The sequence below is a fragment of the Grus americana genome, chromosome 25 (assembly GCF_028858705.1).
Source record: "Grus americana isolate bGruAme1 chromosome 25, bGruAme1.mat, whole genome shotgun sequence".
Taxonomy (NCBI): domain Eukaryota; kingdom Metazoa; phylum Chordata; class Aves; order Gruiformes; family Gruidae; genus Grus; species Grus americana.
Window position 1 is genome coordinate 4,521,229 of NC_072876.1, and position 20,768 is coordinate 4,541,996.

Below are 20,768 nucleotides of genomic sequence, written 5' to 3' on the forward strand. Positions count from 1 at the left end.
GTTTGCAGCTGAAAAACATAACACCAGGGACTAAATTTTGCCTAGAAATGTTGGTAGACTCATCTCTTTCGTGTGGCGGTAAGAACCACCGCGGTGGTTCCCTGTGCCCTGCCAGAGGCCGGAAACAGAGAGCAGGTCGGATACCCACCAGCCCTCCTGGCGCACCCTCACAGATGTTTGGCAATCCCAACTTGGCCCTTAATGAACTGATCTTCTGCAAGTCTATTCAATGCGATCTACTTTCGGCCTCCTGGGGCAACCAGTTGCACGTTTCAATAGCTGGGAGGACCTTCCTCCTCGTTTCCAGCCTCGCTAGAATCTGAGCGCTACCAATTTTCATGCAAGCGAGTTTATTTTGTGATCTGAGTCAAACTCCTTTCAACCCCATAGCTTTTCCTAGAGTCAATCTGTAGGTAGACTCCACAGCAATCTGTAGGATCCCCCTCGCAGTCTGTCGGGTCTATTGCTGTACTGACGCCAGTGATATTTATGGAAATATATGCAGAAGTTCCTCAGGCTCTGATGGAGCAGAAATAGTTTCATGGCATTATTTGCCCAAAATGCCACCGTTTTGAGTGCTGTATCCGGACAGTGAGAAGCTGATGTCAAAGTAACTGTTTACAGCAGGAGCTGATATGGCTTCTAGGGACAAGTGACTTAGCATTGCAGCACTGGGAGCATTAATGCAGCAATTCTGAAGTTTATGTATAAGCTCTGAGCTTATATCACCCCTGCCTTTCGCCAAAGCGATGCCATAGCCCCAGAGCTGCTCTGTGATTCTGCTTCTCCCATGCAGCAAAACAGCAGCCCCAAGGAAAAAGCAGGTAAAGACGAAAGCTAAATTCTTTGCCCAACCTTCTCTGGCTACCAAAAACCATTCCAGCTTTTATTTCAGATAATGGGAGGCCCTTGGTTAGTTTACCCAGTTTCCCAGGGGCACTTCCACACTGTTTGCTCTGCGGTGTGCAAAGGGAAGGGAAGCGGGTGTTTAAAGTGCTGACTTGGCGGTGGCACTGAAAATGAAGTCACGTCCCAAAGGATGGGAATGTTGTGGGGAAGGTTTGATGGGTGAAAACCACCATGTTGTGACTTGCGACCCACCGAAACCCCTAATTGCGTGTTTAAAGTAAACCCCAGACTAGCGCTGTTTCTTTTGCCTCTGTCTTGGCAAGTTGCCTTTGGCTTCGAGGGCTCCTATCACTCATCTTGCGGTTAGCTGGTCAGGAGTCACCCTAGTAGTTAGGAAAGGAATGTTAAAGGCCTGTTGTGTAAACCAACCGCTGTCTGAACAGACTTTGTTTTCAATGTAAATCTGCTGCAGGGAATGATTTAACCTTCATTTATTCTTTTTTTTATTATTTCATTAAATAAGATTTATACAGGTATAGTATTGGAAAGGTCATCCATCCCCTGAGCTGTGGGAAGAGCTCCGCGCATTCCTCCCTCTTCACTTTCCTCCTTTACCCCTTGTTTCAGGGTGGGAAAGCGCAAAGACTGGGTTTTGTTGCCTTCCTGGAGAGTTAATTTATATCTGTATGGTACACACAACCCCCTCAGCCCTCCTGCCCCCCATTCCCACACTTAACGAATCCTCCAAGCTCAGCGGTATTTCAGCTGGAGTAACCGCTCTGTAGCCTTTCCCCAGGGGAGTGCATCCCAGCTGAGGGGAAGCTGGGGGGTTATTCCACTCCTCTCCCTAGGAAAACACTAGATGACGTGTCTGATGACTGCAGCAAGGACCCGGGGTTTGGGCTGAGGTTGTCTGGCTTGCTGCGCTGCTAGCAATTCGCTCTGCGCTCTTTCTGCAGGCTGCTCCTCTCGTATCTCTGAAATACGAGAATTTGTGTTTTTCTTGTTTGCTGATAAGTTACGAGGCCGAGTGAGGGTTTTTGGCAAAGATATTTAAGATGCAGCAAAGCATCAGTGATTTGACACACCGGCATAGGTGTGCTTACAGTCGTGCTCTGTTTATCCTATCAGCTAGGCTGGCCATCCAGCTCTGAGCACAGCATCTACTGAGCAGCGTCCCTAGTCACATAGCGAAGACTTCATCCAGGCACGAAGGTTCACAAGCCAAAGCGGCAGAGCTGGAAAGGATGTTTTGCAGCTTTCCTAGCAGCAACCTGTTCTCCAGGGCTTTCCTGAACCCAGAGAACAGATGGCTGGGCTGGAGGCTGGGATGCAAGGACCAGGGACGCGTGTTGACATTACCTTTACCAGAGTGCCTTTCATCATTAGCATGTAAATGCCACCAAGCACCCAGGAATTATCCATCTATGATCTCTTCATTAGAAGAGGCCTCTGATCAGGTTAATCTCGCTTTCCCCCTGTGGAAAGGAGGATGCCGCGCAGCTGTATCCACCAGCAAGTGAAGGTAGAGTGAATTTCTGAGACGGAAGGATGCTGCGAGCATCAGGTTGTAAGTGAATCGGCAGTGATTGCTTTGGCTCTTGCAGAGAAATGCGAGGGCTGAAATAGCGGCATTGATGGTAGTAATTGAGACTAACGGGACTAGTCCTCGGCAGCAGGTGCCCTGGAATACGTGCGCGGTGGATGCTGGCTAGCCCCGGTCTCCTGCGGAAAGGATGGGAGTGGAGGAAGCTTCCAGCCTGGTGCCTTTTTTCAGCCCCTCAACAGTCCGCTCTCCCTCTTGGGAAGCAGAAGCCAAAGCAAGCGTGGGGGAGGGCAGAGGAAATGTGTTTTAACAGTAAATATGGACTTGTTATTTATCAATGCAGAGTAATTGAAGTAATTTCATGTCGTTTTTAAATGCAGCGCCTAGGGATCTAATCTGTCTAATATTAATGGGTAATATTTGGTTGCCTCATTCATTCATTACTGTTTTCATTAAGAGTCTAATCCCATTTAGGAGTCTGTTTGTCATTTTAAACTCCTCTGTTTTATCTTAGCCTGCCACAATCCTTTTTAACAACTTAACTGAATTCATGAGTTCTAGGCTAGCAGCTTGGGGGAAGGGGCCTCTGCTGTCTAGCATGTGGTTTTTATGGGGAGAGAGGAAAAACAGACGGCTGAAGGCAATTGCAAGCAGCAGGCACTGCGCTTTCCTGTGATACACACCACTGAGATTTAGGTCTTTCATAACAGATCTGGATGTCTGCGTTTGAGAGCATGGAGCTCCCTTCTCTGACACAGGGAGCGCATTGACGCCTACTTTGAAGCCTCCATCGTTTCCAAACCAGTGTAAGAAGCCGCTTGGAGCGGGGCTGTTATTTATAAATGCTCGGGGTGTTTCCAGACAGGCGCTATCATCCCCATTTCCAGTCGTTATCACATCGGTGCTCCTTAACACCACGGCCAGCGAGATGTACGTGGAAACGTTAACCCCCACAACGTCTGCGCTGGGGCAAGCTCTGAGCAGCGCAGGCTTTGATTTCAAGGTGCAGCAAGCTGCATCGCTGCGGCTGGTACCCACCAGCGCGGTGCTGGTGGCAGCGCTGCTGCTCCTGCAAACACCCGCAGGAGACGGGGCCGGAGGGATGGCTGTTTGCTGCAGGCAGCAGGAGGGGAGGTTTGTCCTGCTGTGGTTCTTGTTGCAAATATTCCCAGCTGGGCATCTCCTGGGGGTACCACCTTCAGCGCTATGGACGGCACGGCCATTTGCTGTCCAGGCTTGCATGGGCTAGGGACAGAGCTGACACAGACCTGGCCTTTTTCTGCCTACAGCCCTGCAGAGCATTGCACAGAGGAAATAAAGGGATTTCTGTAAAGTGAACTGAGATCCCTTCTCCGAGGAAGAAACAGCAGAGCCCGAGATGCCCCCGCTGCATGGTCCAGCGTGATCTCTGCAGACAAAAGTAAACACCGAGTCAGAGCTGTGACCAGGGCGTTTGGTGTCGCAGAGCAGCCTCATCCCACCGCCCAATGATGCTGGGGGCTCTGTCCCCATCCTAGCTCTCCTCCCGGCTGCGTCCCCGTGCCCTGGGGCTGGGAAGCGCCCAGGAAGCCTTGGCAGGGTCCCCAGGGTGCTGCCGGGCATCACCTGTAGTGCCGAGCGGGCGGCGGAGCTGGGCATCCCCTGCGCTGCGAGGCGTCCAAGTCTAATTAGAGTCCCGGGGAATCGAACCATTGTGCTGTTAATGACTCTCTGGCAACGTTCTAACTAAAACAGTAATTTTAATAAGCGCAGCCCAATTGTAAGTGTTCGTTGAACACCTAATTACATTGGTTATAACTCCAGAATTATTCAGAATTCTATTTTTGCCATTTCCTTGGAAAATAGAGAGGGAAAGAAGCATACACTTTTTAATTATTCACCTTAATTAATTTTCTGAGCTTCTGTTAAAACTTTGAAATGACTGCAGGGAGTGTGCTGTGAGTTACATGGCAGCAAGGCAAAGCACTGAACGCAGAGGCCGTGAACTGATGCGAGATGAAAGTTTACTGTGTCGGATTGATCCCCACCTGAGCCCAGAAATTTTGGAAAGCTGTTTCCCTTTTATCCTTATTAATTAGTTCCCCTGAGGCCTGGACTAATCAGTGCTGCAAAGGACACCGCTCATTGGCCGGGTACCGTGGCAGGGTGGTCTCGCCGAGCAGCGTGCGGTTCATCAGCAGACGATGCCAACGCTTCAAGAAGTCACTTCTGATGGCAGCAGTGATGTCCCCCGGCAGGGACGCTTGGATGTGCCATGCGGCTGCTCCGGGCACATCAGCCCTTCGTCCTGGAATCTGGAGCAAGCGCAGAGGGAGGGACCTCCCCTGGGCAGCGGGGAGGTGGTGTCACCCCGGCTGTGGTGTCACAGGGCGGCTGCGGAGGATCTCCTGCCCGGACGGAGCTGCTCAGTGGCAGGGCTGTGCAGCACGCCTGCAAAGAGCCTGGTTTCCAGAAACTCATTTGAACTTTTTTTGCAGTCAAGAACAAAAATGCAGCTCCCCTGAGGCGCTGTGGTTTTCCAGGGCAGGAAACGCACGGATGTATTGCAGCATAACCTCGTTTTTGCGGTGGAGACCTTTAGCATCTCATTCCCTGTTATTAGCGTGTGTAAACATTTACCACATTACCCTCTTTTCTTGTCAAGACGGTAGAGTTTCTGTGGGAGAACAGAGCAGCTTGGTGTCCCAGGTGAGGCAGATGCTCTGCTGAGGATCCCGCACTCCCCAGCTGCGATGCACACCGTGTGCGTACGGGGCACCGGGCTCCCCCGTGCCGGGCGTGCGGCTGCACCTCTGCGGTTGGGTTTGACCTAATTATTCAATCTATAAATTTTGCTGCATTTGTCGATTCCAGAAGCCCGTGTAAATACTTCAGCCAGTGTTTTTATTTCTACGCTGGAGATAAAAGAATCGCTTCCCGATCTTGTGCGTGCACAAAGTTTTCCTGCTGGCCCATTCTCCGGTAGCGGCGGACACGTGTAGCTGACAGAGGTGGCCGCGCGGCCCCTGCCCCTCGCTTCCCAGATGCAGATGATCCCTACAAAGCAGGAGGGAGAGCTGACGCTGCCAAGCCACCACCCTGCCCCGTGCCACCTCCCGCACGAGTCCGCTCTGCAGCGAGCGAGCGGCATCGTCGCCTGCCGAGGGCAGAGGAGGAGCTGCCAGGTTGAAGAGACCCAGCATTCAGTGAACGGTGGCGGCTGGCCCGTGTTCGGGATGAAAAACCCGTTTCTCCTTCTCCGTGTTTACGTGACGCTGTGCTGCTCCTGGGAGTGGGGATGGGATCTCTGCCGGACGCTTTGTTATTCCAACAAATCTTGCTCAGATGTTTCATACTGATGCAATGATTAACTCGAGTCGTGGTAAACCACGGGAAAGCATTTGTCTGCGGGAGCCTGTGTGCCAGAACACAAGTCTGCTCCGAGCCCAAGTCCTGCCGGCTGCTGCTGGGTTGGATGGAGGAAACTCTGGCTCGAGGACGATTTTACAGCTTGATTAAGGCTCACTCTGGGCGATTTGCTGGTTTTTCACTCTTTCTTGCTTCCCGGAGGAGGGTGCCCTTAGTTTCATCCCCTCCCTCAGGAGCCTAGCGCTGTACCTGGAGGGCAGCCCGGAGCCGAGGAGTTGGGTATGCCTGGAGAAGGGCTGGTTACTGCACAGAAAGCTCCGGTGCTCAAACACAGCTTGTCCTCCTGAGATGCTAATGAGGTTCTTATAGCAGTAAAGCCAAACTCATTGAAAAGGTTGCTTGGATCAGAGTTTAAGGGACTTTCTCCACATGCATCTGTAATTAAATAATCCCTTTGTAGTCATGGAAACATTGTCTCTGTGTCCTCTCCCACTTGCAGCTTTTCTGCCAAAAGTTACAGGCGTTGATTTGGCTCTGACAGCCCTTCGGTAGCTCTGATAATCCTTTCTCTGCTGAGCGGCGTGGGAGAGGAGAGCCGGGTCCTCCAAAAGCTGCTGTACCTGTCAGGAGAACTTCCCCCTCACCCGCTTCTTACCTTCATCTCTCGCGGGGATGCAGGCGTTCCTGCTGTCGGGGGCTCAGCAGCGCTCTGGGGATGCTCCTCAGCGCTTTTCAGTTAAAACGTTCCTCCTTTGCCTTCTTCCCGTGTCCTGGCTGCTGCCCCACGCGATGCAGCGGCTGCATCCCACTCGCTGCTGGGTCTTCCGTGCTCACTGCTGGCGTCAGCCTTAGCGTGTCCGAGATGTCCACCGGCTCTGCTCGAGTTGAGAATAAGTCATTTCCAGGTAGGACTTTGCATACAGCGTGGGGCGGATCGCACCCCCAGGTCTTGCTCAGCAAAGCAACAAGTGCTGCGCAGCTCCGCGCGCTGGTTTTTTCCTTGGCAGAAACAGTCTCACGAGAGGACTCCAAATTTGAGCGGTTCTGCATGAAGACGCAGGGGAGAGGAACAACGGGAAGAAGAGTCTGTCAAACTTTTTACAAGCCTCTGGGAAAGTTTGACTTTATTTTCCCCAGCTCTGTCACCCTGACACATTAATGTCTGGAACTGATGAGTCCTCCTTGCTCCTTCCCACACTTTTTCATGTCTCCTGCAGCAGCACAAAGTGGTGCTTTTCCATGAATGAAGGGAAGAATAAAATCTCATTGGAAAGTTCATCAACTTTAGGCTCCTGCTCACTGAGTGATAGATAGCTTTAATTACATTGAACTAGTTGGCATCTCTACTACACTCCCCAAAGTCATTAAAAATAGATTTTCTGTTTGAAATCCAGCACCCTGAGGGGTCTGCAGGCAGTGTGCCGTGGCGGTGGGATGCCCCGGGGACTGTCTCCAGCCAGGGAGGTCGGAGGCTGAAACTTTGCTTTGTTTATTTATTTTATGTATTTATTTGTTTGGAACTGGATTCTCACACTTATTTTATTTTCTCTGGGGGCTGGCAGAGTTTGAGTTCATGTGTTTTGGAGAGTCCGTATTGATTTTTTTATTATTATTATTTTTTTGGCTGACATTGTGGGTCAGGCAGTCAAGGAAAGCAGTAATGAGACTTTATCATTTAATTATTGAGAAGCAGCTTCATAAATAGGGAACTGAAAAACTCAGCAGCAGAGTTTCGGCATGGACAGAAGGAAGAGAGGTAGCGATCGGGCTGGAGGGAGGAGGGCTCTGCCCTCAGGAGTAAGGACATGCCCCAGGAGCGTTGTTTTCTTGGCTGTTGTCCCTCATGCAGATGCTCCTCAGCTCTGCTGATTTGCTTTATCGCTTTGCATTTGCCGTGACCACCCTGATGTGGAGTGCCTGTCACCTTTTCTTATCCCCGAAACGACTTGCTGCCTGCTTCAGCAGAGGTACGGCCCCGTGGGGGTCTCCGGGCTCTGCAGGGGGGCAGCAGTCCGTCTTGCAGGTGAGGAGATGCAGGAGTTGAGGCTGCATTTGGAAAATTCCTGCATATCTGCTTAGCTTCAGGACCTCTCGCCTCTGGAGCAGAAATCTCAAGGCATCCAAAATTAGCATCCGCCTTTGAAAGCTGAAGCTTTGCTGTGAGGTCTGCTGGCACTCCAGGATGGGGGCTGAAGTGGGGAGCTCCACGCTCTGGGTGCCGCAGGACCTCCTGCTCTGCGGATGAGTTCATCAGGTCAGGCAACAGCTTTCTCGGGGCTTAGTCTGAGGTGGGGAATACGCTCCTGAAGTGGTGATAGACCTTCTCAGATGTTTGCTCTGAGTGCCAGGAGCATTCCTCTGACCTATCTTCTCTAATGTAAACAAAGAAAAGTATTTGCATTTAAAAACTAAATACTGAAAACCAAAGCCCTTTCCAAATAAACCATTCTGCTGCACACAGCGCTGCCCCGGGGGCTGGCGAGGATGAGAGAGCAAATAGACCAGGCTGTGACAGATGGGAGTCACGTTGGTTATGCGTAGCTGCGAGGTGCTGGTGCCCGCCGCGGTGGGGATGCCACGAGTGTCTGCGGCCGTCGGAGCGGGGCCGGGCAGGCGGGACCCAGCGGTGGCCGCGATTTGGGGTTCCTGAGCGGGTGCCTGATGACCGTACCCACTCCTTTCCTGCTCTCTGCCTTGGAAAGCCGTGCACCCGCAGATCCAGCTCGCAGGCAGGATCTCTGCTTTCTCCCTCGCTGCCCTCTCCCTGCCTTGCTGTGGGCAATCCCTGCAATCCCACGGGCAGGAAGCCGCTCCAGACTTCGTTGGTTCTGCTGGATCTGGTTACCGATAGAAACGTTTCGTTCCTCGCCTGAGCCACCTGTGGCCCTAAAACCTGCCGAGACCGACGCTCTGAAGCCTCGTCCCCCTCTTTGCTGCGGAGCCGAGCTGCCCGCGCAGGCAGCGGAGGGTGTGCGGGCAGGGAGCTGCGGGGAGGGGCTGCCTTCGAGGCCGAGCAGGATCCGCTCCCATCGGCAGGCAGGTCGGCGTGCTGCCGTGATGCTCGACGGCCGGGGATGCGGGTGGCTGTGCTCGTGACAGCGATGGCCTCTGCCGTGCCAGGGACTAGCGGCAATCCCTCTGCTGTCTTCCCTTTTGTCTTCCCTTCTGGTTTTCCTTTCAGTGCTTTTCTGTCTCATTTTCTTACTATTTGCTTCCTATTCAGCTGCTGCTTTGCCTCCACCCTCTCTTTTTTCTTTTCTTTGATGGCTGAAGGGAGCACAGGGGGAAGCTCTTGGACTTGGGAGTCCGCCGTCCCCCTCCCCAATCCGTGTTGGTTTTCCTTCCACCTGCAGGCATTGGCATTCCTTGTCTTCCCTTCTCTCCCCAGCACGGCGGTTCACACGCACAAATGCTTTGGTCTCATAATGATAATTAGGCTGGCAGAGAACAGTTTAAAAATACCTAAAGCCAAGAAAGTGTTTCCAGCCTGCCGGCAGGAAGAGTAAGGATATCTGAGCTTTATTTCTGTACCATCTCTGAAGGAAATAGAGCTTTCAGTCTTCTTGTTCGTGATAGGTATGGGATAACATATGGATATATCCTATTCTTAATGGTATTTCTCCTGTTTTTCCATTAAAATGAAACATATTCTTTAGAGGGTTGGAATATTTTTGATATTTGGATCGTGGATGGTAAGGATGGTCGATTATGTGTTAGTACTGTGAGAGCTGGGCAAGCACTGCAAACCCCCCCAACCTTTTTCACGCATGCAAATATTTAAATGCCTTCTGTTCGTAATCTTTGTGAACTTCTTCATTTAAACGTTTACTTGGGTATTGGAGCAGTGCGGGTTTTCTGGCATTAATTTTTATGAAGGGTGAATTTCAAAGTCATGGGCATAAGAACTGGAGAAAAGCAGATGGTTTATTCTCCCCCATCTAAGACCTTTCTTCAGCCAGGGAGCACGGGGCGTATCTGAGCAGTCGGGGTGACGGAAGGGCTGACCCAGAGGCATCCTTGGGGCTCTGCTGCCCTAAAGCTGAGCTTGGTCAGACCAGGCCCCCGGCTCAGCTCGTGCCAGCCCACACGCCTCTGCCGCCGAACACCGAACGCCGCGGAGGTGAACAGGTGAAGTCCCCTGCCCTGCGTTTTGCAGGCGTTACCGAGAAAGGATCAAACGGTCCCGTTTGGGATAGCACTCTGCCACTCTAGGAATTGTTCAGAATTTCTGTGTAATTTTTAAAGAATTATCGTGTGCAGAAGCCACAGCTTCTGAGCAGAAAAAGAACCCAAATGCCTAACGTAAAATCATCTGTAACGAACTGTTATTCATATAATTCAAATCCTCCGTTATTTATAGAGCGCCGCGAGAGCATCCAGCTCCTCACAAACATGAAATAAGCCCTGAGCTGCATATAAATCACAGGGACAGATCCTGTCAAGCCTCACAGCGTGGGTAAGAGCCGGGGGATCAGCAACGCTTGATGATTTCAGGGCTGTCCTGACCTCCGGGGTGGGGGAGAGCCATCCCACCAACACGGCGCAACGCGCAGGGCAGATTTTAGGGGAAATCCGGCGACCTCCCTCGCGGCGGGTGACTCCCGTGGGGGCTGCTGAGAGCCACCGCGGCTCCGCGGGCCGCTTGTTTGGTTTGAAAAACATAGGTTTGCTCTTAGGCTTCCATCCAGGAGCGGTGCGATGTCTGCATCTCTGGTCTGCACTGGGAAATTTGGGATCGTCGCCAGTGACGGGGTGGGATGGGCAGGGCATGGCAGCATGGCGTGTGCTCTCCAAGCCCTGGATCGGCCGCGCGGGCTTGCTGCCACGCCACCGTGATGCCTGCAGAGTGCTTCGAGGTCCTTAGAGGGAAGAAGTAAAGCGGGTAAAACGGTGTCATGTGCGGTCACCCGGGGCGCAGGACCCTGAGAGGGCACCCTGGATGCCTTTTGCAGCCCAGGATCAAACCCTTTCTGTACACCTCTGTGCTATTCCGTCGCCCTGCGTTTCTCTCCTCCGTTTCTGAAGCTCTTTACAGCCGCCACAACCTGAAACGCATGCCCAGCATACCTGGCTCTGCCTCTTGCACCCCCTCAGTCCCTGCCCTGGTCCTCCAGCTCCAGGGCTGCTTTGCCTTCAGCGTACCCCGAGCTGACCCTAAGCCCATCCCACGGATTTCATCTCGGCGGGGGGAAAAAAAAAAAATACCCAGCCCTGCGCATCCACGCGCAATTTTTGTTTTAGGAAAAGCTGTTAAGTAGGGCTGAGGAAACAAGAAGAATAGCAGCCCTATTGGTGTCGTGTTTAGAGAGGAACTGGGTTCTCACTGTGTCAACAGCACTTGGCGTGAAAGTGGCCGTTGTTTGGCAAGACACTGCTCCTTTCACCCCGCGCGCCCCAGCTGCTGGGAGCCGGGCGCTGTTTTGACGGACAGAGCGAGTGCAATGCCGACAGTTGTTTTAATTTTCAGCCAGTTGCAGGCATCGCTCCCAGGGCCGGAGCGGAGCGGCCGGCGCTGCAGGGTGGCTGCGCTGGGAAAGGCAATAATTATTTACAGTGTTTGGTAATAGAAATGTAAATACGTTGAAGAGGGACTGGCACCGGCAGGGCCAGTGCAGGTATTGGGACAGGACATGCAAATGTACCGTGCTCGCCGGAGGCGGCAAGGGTTGAGTCGGAAAGGTTAAAGTGGAATTTCTTCATTGGAGTCAAGCAGTGACCCATGGTTAAAGCTTGGTGTCATTTTGGAGCCTTTGGGTTTTTCAGTGCTGATAAATGGGTCAGGACCGCGCTACACCTCAGCATCGCACAGGGACCTTTCGCGTGTGCCATGAGTGCAAGAGGGGGTTTGCAGCAGCGATCCGGGTCAGTGTTCCCTCGCGCGCTTCCCTCTCTTCTGCTCTGGCATCTCCTGCCTGGGAGGGATGGGCAGCCCCCGGGGCGGCCGAGTCCACGCTGGTGCTGGAGGGGCTCAGGCTGGCCGAGGGGGAGCAAGTAGTGAAATACCCACGTAGGCTCAATAAGCTGCCAACCTGCAAAATCCCAATGAATTTTATTCCCTGCCAGCTTTCCTCCCTGAAGCAGCTTCCCCCATGGCAAGCGTAAGACAGCAAACTGTGAATCAGGGAGGAGAGGATGCAGCTTCCGTCCCGGGAGCATCTCTGGGCAGGGGGATCGGGAGGGTTTCTGGCGATGTCGGCCGGGCTCCGGCTCCACTGTGCCCGTGATTCGTGGTGTGACTGTGCCCAAGGGACGGAGTGACTTCATGACTCGGTCCCCAATATTTCCTATTCTTGGCTGACTTCTGCACGGATGTTGGAACAAATTCATTTAAGTTTGTGAATCGCTATTGTGTTACTCAAACTGGTGAGGCAGCACCTGGAGCTGCTCTTGTTTCGTTTGCCCGCTGCGTGGCGAGGAGCACTGAGCCCGTGTGTTTGCTTCCTTTGCAGGTGTCCCGGGTGCCCGTGGAGTCCTGCGAGCAGTACACGACCTGCGGGGAGTGCCTGAGCTCGGGAGACCCCCACTGCGGCTGGTGCACGCTCCACCACATGTGAGTCCAGCCTTGGCCGTTCCGTTTGAGCTGCTGGTGGTGGTGATAAAAGCAGCTTCCAAAGCCACCGAGCGCCTCCCATGCAATCTTTGCAAAAGTGAATTGGGTTGACGTTCCTTAAATCCATTCTTCTATTCCCTGAAATGCCACTGCAAATCCCTGAGCTCCCGTAACGAGGTAAAGGAAAACAAATCCCTTCTTTAGGAGCGGTGGGTCGCACACAGCTTGGAGAGGGTGCCACGGACGCGACAGGAAAGCAGAATTTAAACGGAGGCTTCGCATTTTGCACCCTCCTGCTTGCCCAAGCCCCAAGTCCAATTAACAGGGAATATTTAAAGGCTTGACTATATGAGTGGGACTTGGCTTTCATAGAGGTTACAGCACCGGAACAGAGCAGAGCACCAAGCCCTATTAAATGTATTGGAAAGAGAGATTTAAATTCTGCATGGCAAGGTCAGAGGGTCTGTGCTCCAGCCGTCCCGACGGCGCAGAGCCGGCAGCGCAGGGCTGGGAGCTGGCAGCCCCTCACGCATATCGACAGGCACAAAGGGCTAAGGGTGGTTGGGTTTTTTTTCTTCAGGGGAGCTCCAGGAAACGCTCTCTGCATTCAGGAGGCGTTTGTGTCCTTCCTTTCTCTCCCCTGCACGATCACTTCCTAAGGCGGAAGGGGGACCACCAGGCAAAGGCAGATCGGGGGAGGAGGGGAAAGCCTCGAGGAGGCTGGAGGAGAGGAATAGAAATCCCTCCGGCTGCGTGCCAGCTTGCAGAGCAGCCCCGTTAAATGCATGGAAATCGGGGCGGAGGCAGAGTTCAGGGACCCGCACAGCAAAGCTTGGCCACATGCCTGAGCAGCAGGTGCTGGAGAGGGAGCCGGGGACGGCAGGCTCCTCCGCAAATCCGGCCTGGATTCGGGACCCGTGGGCTTTGGGGTGCACACTGGCTCCCCGCGGCTTGCTTGGTTTGCAAAGAGTCATTGCTGCGCTCGGGGAGATGCGGGAGAGCCATTGCAGCCGCTGGCCCTGGGCATCCCGCAGGCTCCCCGCAGGCAGGGGCTGGGGGCAGATGCAGAGCGGCCCCCGCCAGCAGCGTGGCGACATGGGGCACAGGTGCCCTGGGCATTATTTTTTTTAATTTTTTTTTTTTTTTTAGCTTTTTTCATTTCTGACGAGCCTGTCCAGCCCTACAGCTAAGCCACCATATGTGCTGTTGTGTCTGAAAGTCTTTACTGTCACAGCAGCTCTGTCAGAAGGAAGTGATTTCCATCCCTGGTGATTCCCATCCCTTTGCCTCTTCCCTCAGGACAGCCATCCCCGGGTGCCTTTCCAGCGGTTGGGACAAAAGCCACCGCAGCCTTTTGGTAGTGAGGGGACAAGGAAGCGAGGAAAGGGGATGTGCTCTGAGCGGCAGGTCTGTAGCGACCCCCCCCCAGAACCAGCCGCAGGGGTACGAGAGCAGCCTGGGGACAGTGGCCTTGCAGTGCCCGGAGCTGCCGAGCTGCGCAGCAGGAGGGGACGGCTGCATTAAGGGTCTGTGGGTGTTTGGTGTTGCTCCTCAGACCCCTGCAGCAGCTCCTCTGCAAGGATCACCGAGTGCTTTCCTAATGCTAATGAACTGAATCTTCATAAACCACCTGGGAAGCAGGTAAAGGTTGTTATCTTCATTTTGCAGAGAGAAAACCCTCAATGTCAAGAGGAGAGAAAAGTGTCGTTTCCTCTGCCCTTTTGGCCGTGACATTTTGGCATTAACCTATTCCCAGCAAGGGTTTCTTCCCTGATGGTATTTCTCAACCCTCCCTTCGAGCATCTGCACTTTCCTGGCCTGCTTGAAGCAATGATCATTTTTTAGCTTTTGTCTTAAGCTGTAAATAATTGAGTTTATCTTGCTGTTCCTGAAGCCTCTGTCATATTTGTTTGGAAGCCCCAAGTGCTGGAGTGTTTGTATTTAATTTGTCATCTCTCTCCTCTAATTCTTACACGTCCCTCCTGCCAGATGGACCAGCTGCTCCTTTGCTCGGTGGAAGGGTTGCGGGTCAGGGTGTGATGCTCGCGCTGCGGTTTCTGAGGGCTGGTAAAAAGGGTGAGGGGCAGAAGAGGAGACGTTTTCATCCTCGAAAGAGCAAGAGAGTAGCTGGCTGCCTGAGCAAGTGTGGATACAGTAAACACCGGCACCGAGTCTCAGTTGGGGATTGAAATCCAGTTGTTTCTCCCCGCTGCTCGTTGTAGGATTTTGCTTCTCGGGTTCGGGGTCTGTGTCCTGGGGGTACTGAGACCCCCAGGCCGCTCGGGGATCTCCGTGCAAGAGCTGCGGAGGAGCAGGGCAGGCCAGCCTCTAAGGCAGCTCCTCACTGGGCACTTGGCATCCGTGTTTGCAGTTGCCAGAGGCTTAGCTGAGAGCATGGACATGCAGGGACTGAGCTATCGAGGAGCCAGAGAAACAAATCCGAATTTTAAATGATGCTTTGGATGTCTGAACAGGTACAGATGTGAGAGAGATGGACGGACCACCGCCCCATTCCAGGTGGCATCAGGCAGCGTGTCTTGCCTCCCGCGCCGCCAGCCAGAGAGGAATAATAAAGGAAAAGTAAAAGGATCTGAGTTGTCCTGGGATGAGCTTTCATTATCCAGTATTACACAGAGCTTTCCTTATACGCTTGTTACGTATTGTTGTCTCTTAGAGGCCTGAGGCAGGGCTCACGGCTGTTGCACAGTGGGGTACTCGCACACGTGTGCGCGTACCTAGAATGTAAGGGTAGTGATAGTGGTGATGCTCGTGAACGAGCTACCCGCGAGGATTACATCAGCGAGCGCTGGAAGCAGGAGTCGGTGATGCTGGCAGCGCAGGCTCCAGCCGTGAACCTGAACCCGGGAGGCAGCTGGGCGCAGGCACCGGAGCAGACCCGTATCTCCTGCCCTGAGAGAGGTGCTTGGTGAGGTGCTGGCCCTGGGCAGCACGCGCCTTGCACCGGGCTTTGAGGAATCCTGCGCACAGGACGTGTGAGAAGGTGCGGAAAAGCAGCAGGAAGGGAAAGGTGCTCGTCCTCCTGCAAAACCCCTCTGCTCACCCAGCAATCCCCGGAGCAGCGATGGCTGAGCACCCCGTCCCTGCCCAGCGCCTCCGCTGCGTCCTCCCGGCCGGGGGTTTGCTCGCCGTGCAAGTTCGTCCTCTCCGTGGGAGAGAAGGATCTTCTGCTGCTCCTCTTCTACAAACAGCGCTCTTTGGGAGCAAGTGGAGGCCTCGAGGAGATTGTTAAAGAGTCTCTTCAGCCCAGTGGGATTTGAAACCTGCAAGACTTCCATATGCTGCTCTCTGCAAGTGTGTTATTGTCTACAGACCTATTTATCTCTGTTAGGGCTGTTGCCATAAATAGTATGATAAAAAAGAGCCATTCCAGCGAGTCAATGAGATAAAGGCTCCAGTCAAGAGCTCACTTTAAAGCTATCTTACAGATTCACTTAAACCTCAATAATTCTTCTTTTGGCAGCATTCATATTTACCTCCATTATACTCAAAAAAAAAAAAAAAGAAGGAAAAAAGCAGAGAGGGTGAGGAGAACAGCAAGAGTGTTTGCTGGGGATCACACGGGTGGTTTGGAAAGGGAAAGCGTCGGCTCCGCTTTTCTTAATCGAAAGCAAACGGCCTCACAGGGAGGATGCGAATCCACCGTTTCAGCGCGGGAAGCCCTGGTTTTGCCGAGTGTTTTGTCAGGCGGTCAGAGCTAGATGTGCACGGCAAAATCCAGCCGCTGCGTGGGCAGGAGGTGTTTCTGCTGATGCATGTGTGTGTCTGAGACCGCCCGAGCCGCTCCACAGGGAGCCAGGCAAACAAGCAGTTTGACAGCAGCGCCTTGTTAATTCGAGTAACATATACACTCAAGTAACTGTCAGAAGGGAACTTGCTGGTGGCATGTGGGGCTGGTGACAGCACCTCCATCCTGTGACCTTTGCGCCGCCGTTTGAAACAGGGTCCAAGATCAGCAATGAGTGAAAAGTGACAAAGTTTGCTGATACCTTATTAAGACTATTAACACCAAAAGGCCAATATGTCATCTGCGCCCAGGGAGGGAGGTTGGAAGAAAAAGATTTTCCTCAAATGAGGTAAAATAGAAAATCACGGAGGGATGCCAGGGCTGTGCTGCAGTCTCTGATAGCTGGTTTGAAACACCGACAATTCTCCCTTGGTTTCCCGGTGGGCACTCCTCTACCTGCTGGAAGCAACTTAATTTCACTCTGCTCCAAGGATGCCTGCGATAGAAAAACAGGGATAACCGGCCATCCTGGAGCACACAGCAGGCTAGGAGCAGTCCTAGTCGCTTTGGCATGCTCGGAGCCTTGCGTCCCTGATGGCGGGAATGGGAGAGAGCCGGGAGCCCGAGGTGTCGAAACCAGCAGCCGTCGGAGAGGAAAGTCCCGTTCCTGGCCCTGCCGTGCTCCTCAGCTCCAGGAGGAGACGATTAATGAACTGTGTTTTTGTTTTAATTAGAATGGAGGCATCATTCGTGCCTGTTGCTGCTTTATGCTTTAGTTTCTGTGCAGATTATGGCTTGCAGGGGCCCCGGCCAAGCAGCGGCAGAGTGCCTGGCTCACCCTGCACCCACGGCTCCCGCTGGCACACGGGACTGAGCAGCTCTGGATTGTGTCCCAGTGCAGGCGGGACCGGGAATTGCTCCTGAGATACTTGTGGTTTGTCTTTCCTCTGCTCACAGAATATTTTTCAGTGCCCTTTGGCCCTAACCTGGAGTCTGTGCCTAATACCTGGTCCCGATGCAGAGCATCGCCCCCGGTCCTGCTGCTGACTCCCCCTTCCCCTGGCCGAGGCTTTGCCCTCCTGTTTAGCCCACCCCCGGTCAGCTGTAGCACCTTGTGCTGTTTGACATCTTCCTCGGGTGCTTTGTGTGCTCTGATGTGTGCTGGTGTGTGGCAGGTGCTCCCCGAGGGACAGCTGCGAGCGAGCGGACGAGCCGTACCGATTTGCAGGCAGCATCAGCCAGTGCATGAGCATCACCGTGCAGCCCAGCAGCATCTCCGTCTCCGAGCACAGCCTCCCGGTAGGTCCTGCCGGCAAGCGGGGAGGGGGGGGACCTGTTGGTGAGAGGCATTTCCAGCATATTTCAGGTTCACAGTGAACAATCCGTTCTCCAGCCTTTCTCCCTGCCCATCGGCACAAATGTTTTCCCATGAAGTCAGGCTTGCGGAGGGACTGGTGAGGAAAGGGGCCATCCCAGCCGGGGAAGAAGGGGGTGGGGATGACAGAAACAAATTCCCCTTCCCCTCGGGCCTCAGCTCACATTTCTCTCGGTCTGGTTTCATTAGCTGTTGAAAGGAGAGGCTTTGTTTCCCAAAAAGCTCATCTGTGAGCTGTGCTCAGGCCTGGCTCTCTGAAGCATCCCAGCTGTTGCCCCCCGAGCCCCCCAGCACCCCGCGGCAGCTGGCCTTGCTGCAGCCCCTTCCCACTCCCCGCTGGGGCCGGCTGCCCTCGCGGGCCCGCCGGCACTGGGTGTCGAAATGGCGTGGGGCTGTTGGGAGGCCACTCAGCCCCCCCTCAGGCACCGGTTTGCCATGGGGACGGTCCCCATTCATGCAGGGGTCGGTGGGGACTTGCCCGTTCGTGATGGCCGCGCGTGCCCGGGACGGGGCTGGCTCTCCGGTGTGTGCTGGGGGCTGTTGCAGCTCCGGGAGGTTGTTTGAGCGGCTGTGCGTGCAGAGGGTTGTTGGGGCAGTCGCTGCTGCTCTCGCGCATGAGACGCAACGCGCTGCTGCTGCTGTCGCAGGTTCCTGACGCAGGCGTTGAGGGTGGCAATGTCTCTGTAGAGCAACCGGGGGGTCAAAAAGCTGCCCTCGCCACCTCTCCTAACGTGCAGTACCCAAAGGCTCAGCAAGAACCTACATCCTTGGCTTTCTTTTTCCTCCTCCACTTCCCATGAAAGGGCAGCTGGCCACCTCCCGTGGGTGGACGGGTAGTTTAAGGGGGTCAGTGTTGAATGGGAAAACAGCAAGTAATGAAAACACGAAGGAAACTCGGGCAGCTCTGCCTGCTAACGGGTCGATGCCTGTGTTTTGCTTCCCCTGTGCCTCTCCTCTCCCCGGCCGCAGCTCAGCCTGCTGGTGAGCGATGCTCCGGACCTGACAGCTGGGGTCACCTGCCTCTTCGGAAACCTGACGGAGGTGGAAGGGCAGGTTTCGGGCAGCCGGGTTGTCTGTGTTTCACCAGCAGCAAAAGATGTTCCTGCCATACCTGTGGATCAGGGTGAGTAGCTGATTCTGCACAGCAGTATGACATCTGTGCCACCAGAAAGTACGGCGTAGGTTTGGAAGTATCTGCCGGATGGAGCAGAGCCTTTGGGGCTGCTGCTGCTGGAGAAATTCATTCTCCTGTCAAAGACCATGGAACCCAGAGAGCCAAATATGCTTCGTCCTTAAGAAATGCATCCAACACAGGGAAAGATAGGCTGGGAGCAGGCAGCACCGCGAGCTTGCCCTGTCCTTACACCTTCCCTGTGCTGCCAGACAGCTCCCAGGACAGGACAGGAGCCATCTGTCCCCCCCGCCGGGGTGGCTCATGAGTGGGACAGGGACTCGCAGCCTTTCCACACCGGTGGATCTGGAAAGCAGGAAACCTCCCCTCGCCTGGCTCAGCACCCACGAGTAGGTGGATGCAGTTTCTGTTTTTCGGTCCTGATCTTTGGGTTGTTTCTTCATTAATGTCACTGCTGTCATATTTTCTCTTCCCATAACCAAAACGCTACTTGCTTAAAACTCATTTTCTCCTTGGCGCCATTCCAGGTGTCAACTGTGCTTCCCTGCTGATATCTTTGTATTTCTAAGGCATTATATGGAGCCTGAGACTTGGTGAAAACTGGGGGCCGAGAGCCGCCGTGGTAGCGGGGCTAGCGTAGGCTTACCCACAGCAGCTCCGGAGCACAATCTGCTCTTAATTAACCCAGCACTGAGGCTCCTAAAGAGCTTCACTAATGCCCCCATTTCCAGCATTGTCTCCTATTCTAGTCTTGGGCTGCTTCTCCGCGTAGACTGAATTAGTGGTTTTATACTGGAGACAGAATCCTTTAGGGAACGGGGTGGTGAGATCCCACACTCATTTCAACTGTGACCCGAGGCAGCGTTTAGACCCTGCATCTCCAATGCATTTTGCCATCAAGCCTGATTTGGTTTGGAGGCATTGCTGGAGACAGTCAGCCCGGCACCCTAGGGTGCTTGAGGGCAGGGTCCATCTGGGGGGTTGCTCAGCCCCCAGCTTGGGGAACTGCTGCAGACTCACTGCAGGGGGGGAGCCCGATGCCTGGGGGAGCAGGGAGACGAAAGCAACCTGACTTCCACCTCCTACCCCAGAAGCAGACGGCTCAGCACACTGGCAGGCGGGGAGTGGGTGCCCCCGCGTCTGCTGTTGCTTCCTTCGTTACTGCTGGACTGACAGGCTCTGCTTTGCATCCCCAGACTGGTTCGGCGTGGTGCTGCAGCTGAAGTCGCGGGAGACGGGGAGGACGTTTGTCAGCACGGAGTTCAAGTTCTACAACTGCAGTGCCCACCAGCTGTGAGTGCTCCCTCCCGGTCCCTGAGCGGAGCCAAACTCTGGCTAAAAAGAGAAAGGGCTGGGAAATGGATGCTGGGCTCTGGGACCAGCCGGGGCGGGGGGGGTTATCACGCTGCTTGGTTCGGCCAGCAGATGCGTGCGGTAGAAGGGGAGCCCACCGTTCCCTGTCTTCTCTGAACTTCTCTGGGTGCTTGTGTAGCTTCCTCTGCCTTGTGAGACGCAGGCGGAGTGAGCCTGAAAAAACCTTAACCTGCTGGTGCCCCCAAGCTGCGTGATCCCGCAACTGTGAACTCGGATGCATCTTCGCAGGCGGCTGGCGAAGGCAGAGCAGAGGGTCCGGGGAGGTGGGCTGCAGGCAGCGGGGAGGTGGGCTGCAGGCAGCCAGAGGAGGCAGAGCCCTTCCATGCTGCACCGGCCAGGAGAGCAAGGTGCTGGTTGCTGTAGGGTGCTCTGCAGGGTGACAGAGGAGGGCATGGCCATGGGAGGAGAGATGGTGGCGAGGACTGACCGGGATGTCTCCAGCCCCAGGGTCTCAGCACAGCGGTTGTATTTTAGATGGGGTGAGCGAGAGCGCTGGTGGCAGGAGCGCGCTGCAGCCTGCCTGTCCCCGGAGTCGGGCAGAGCAGCCCCAAGAGCCCGGTGGGCTGCTCCGCGGAGGGCTGGGGGGCTCAGTGCTGCTGAGCATCGTGGAAATGTATCCCCCCATGGGCACATCTCCGCTGAAAGGCAGCACGCAGCTGCCTGGCCTTAAAAACACATTTACAGACCTGAAGCATTTATAGATTTCTCTCTGGAAACACAGCAAGCCCCAAAGCACCAAAACGAAATGTGGGCAGGACCTACCAGAAGTTGGATAGCAAAAGGCAGACCTGACCCACGGGGCTGGGCGGCATCTCTGGCGGCAGGTTCAGCTGCCAGCTCTGCTCCAGG

General features: G+C 54.3%; 1 protein-coding gene across 4 annotated transcripts in view; it reads left to right on the forward strand.

Annotated features, from left to right (window-relative positions):
* Nucleotides 1–20,768, forward strand: part of PLXNA2 (plexin A2) — a 186,963-nt gene that overhangs the window by 100,451 nt on the left and 65,744 nt on the right. For all 4 annotated transcript variants that reach the window (XM_054803976.1, XM_054803974.1, XM_054803978.1 and 1 more), the window contains 4 exons: nt 12,193–12,293; nt 17,214–17,337; nt 18,383–18,536; nt 19,742–19,838. In XM_054803976.1, the coding sequence (XP_054659951.1) occupies nt 12,193–12,293; nt 17,214–17,337; nt 18,383–18,536; nt 19,742–19,838 (476 nt within the window). The remainder of the gene's footprint in view (nt 1–12,192; nt 12,294–17,213; nt 17,338–18,382; nt 18,537–19,741; nt 19,839–20,768) is intronic.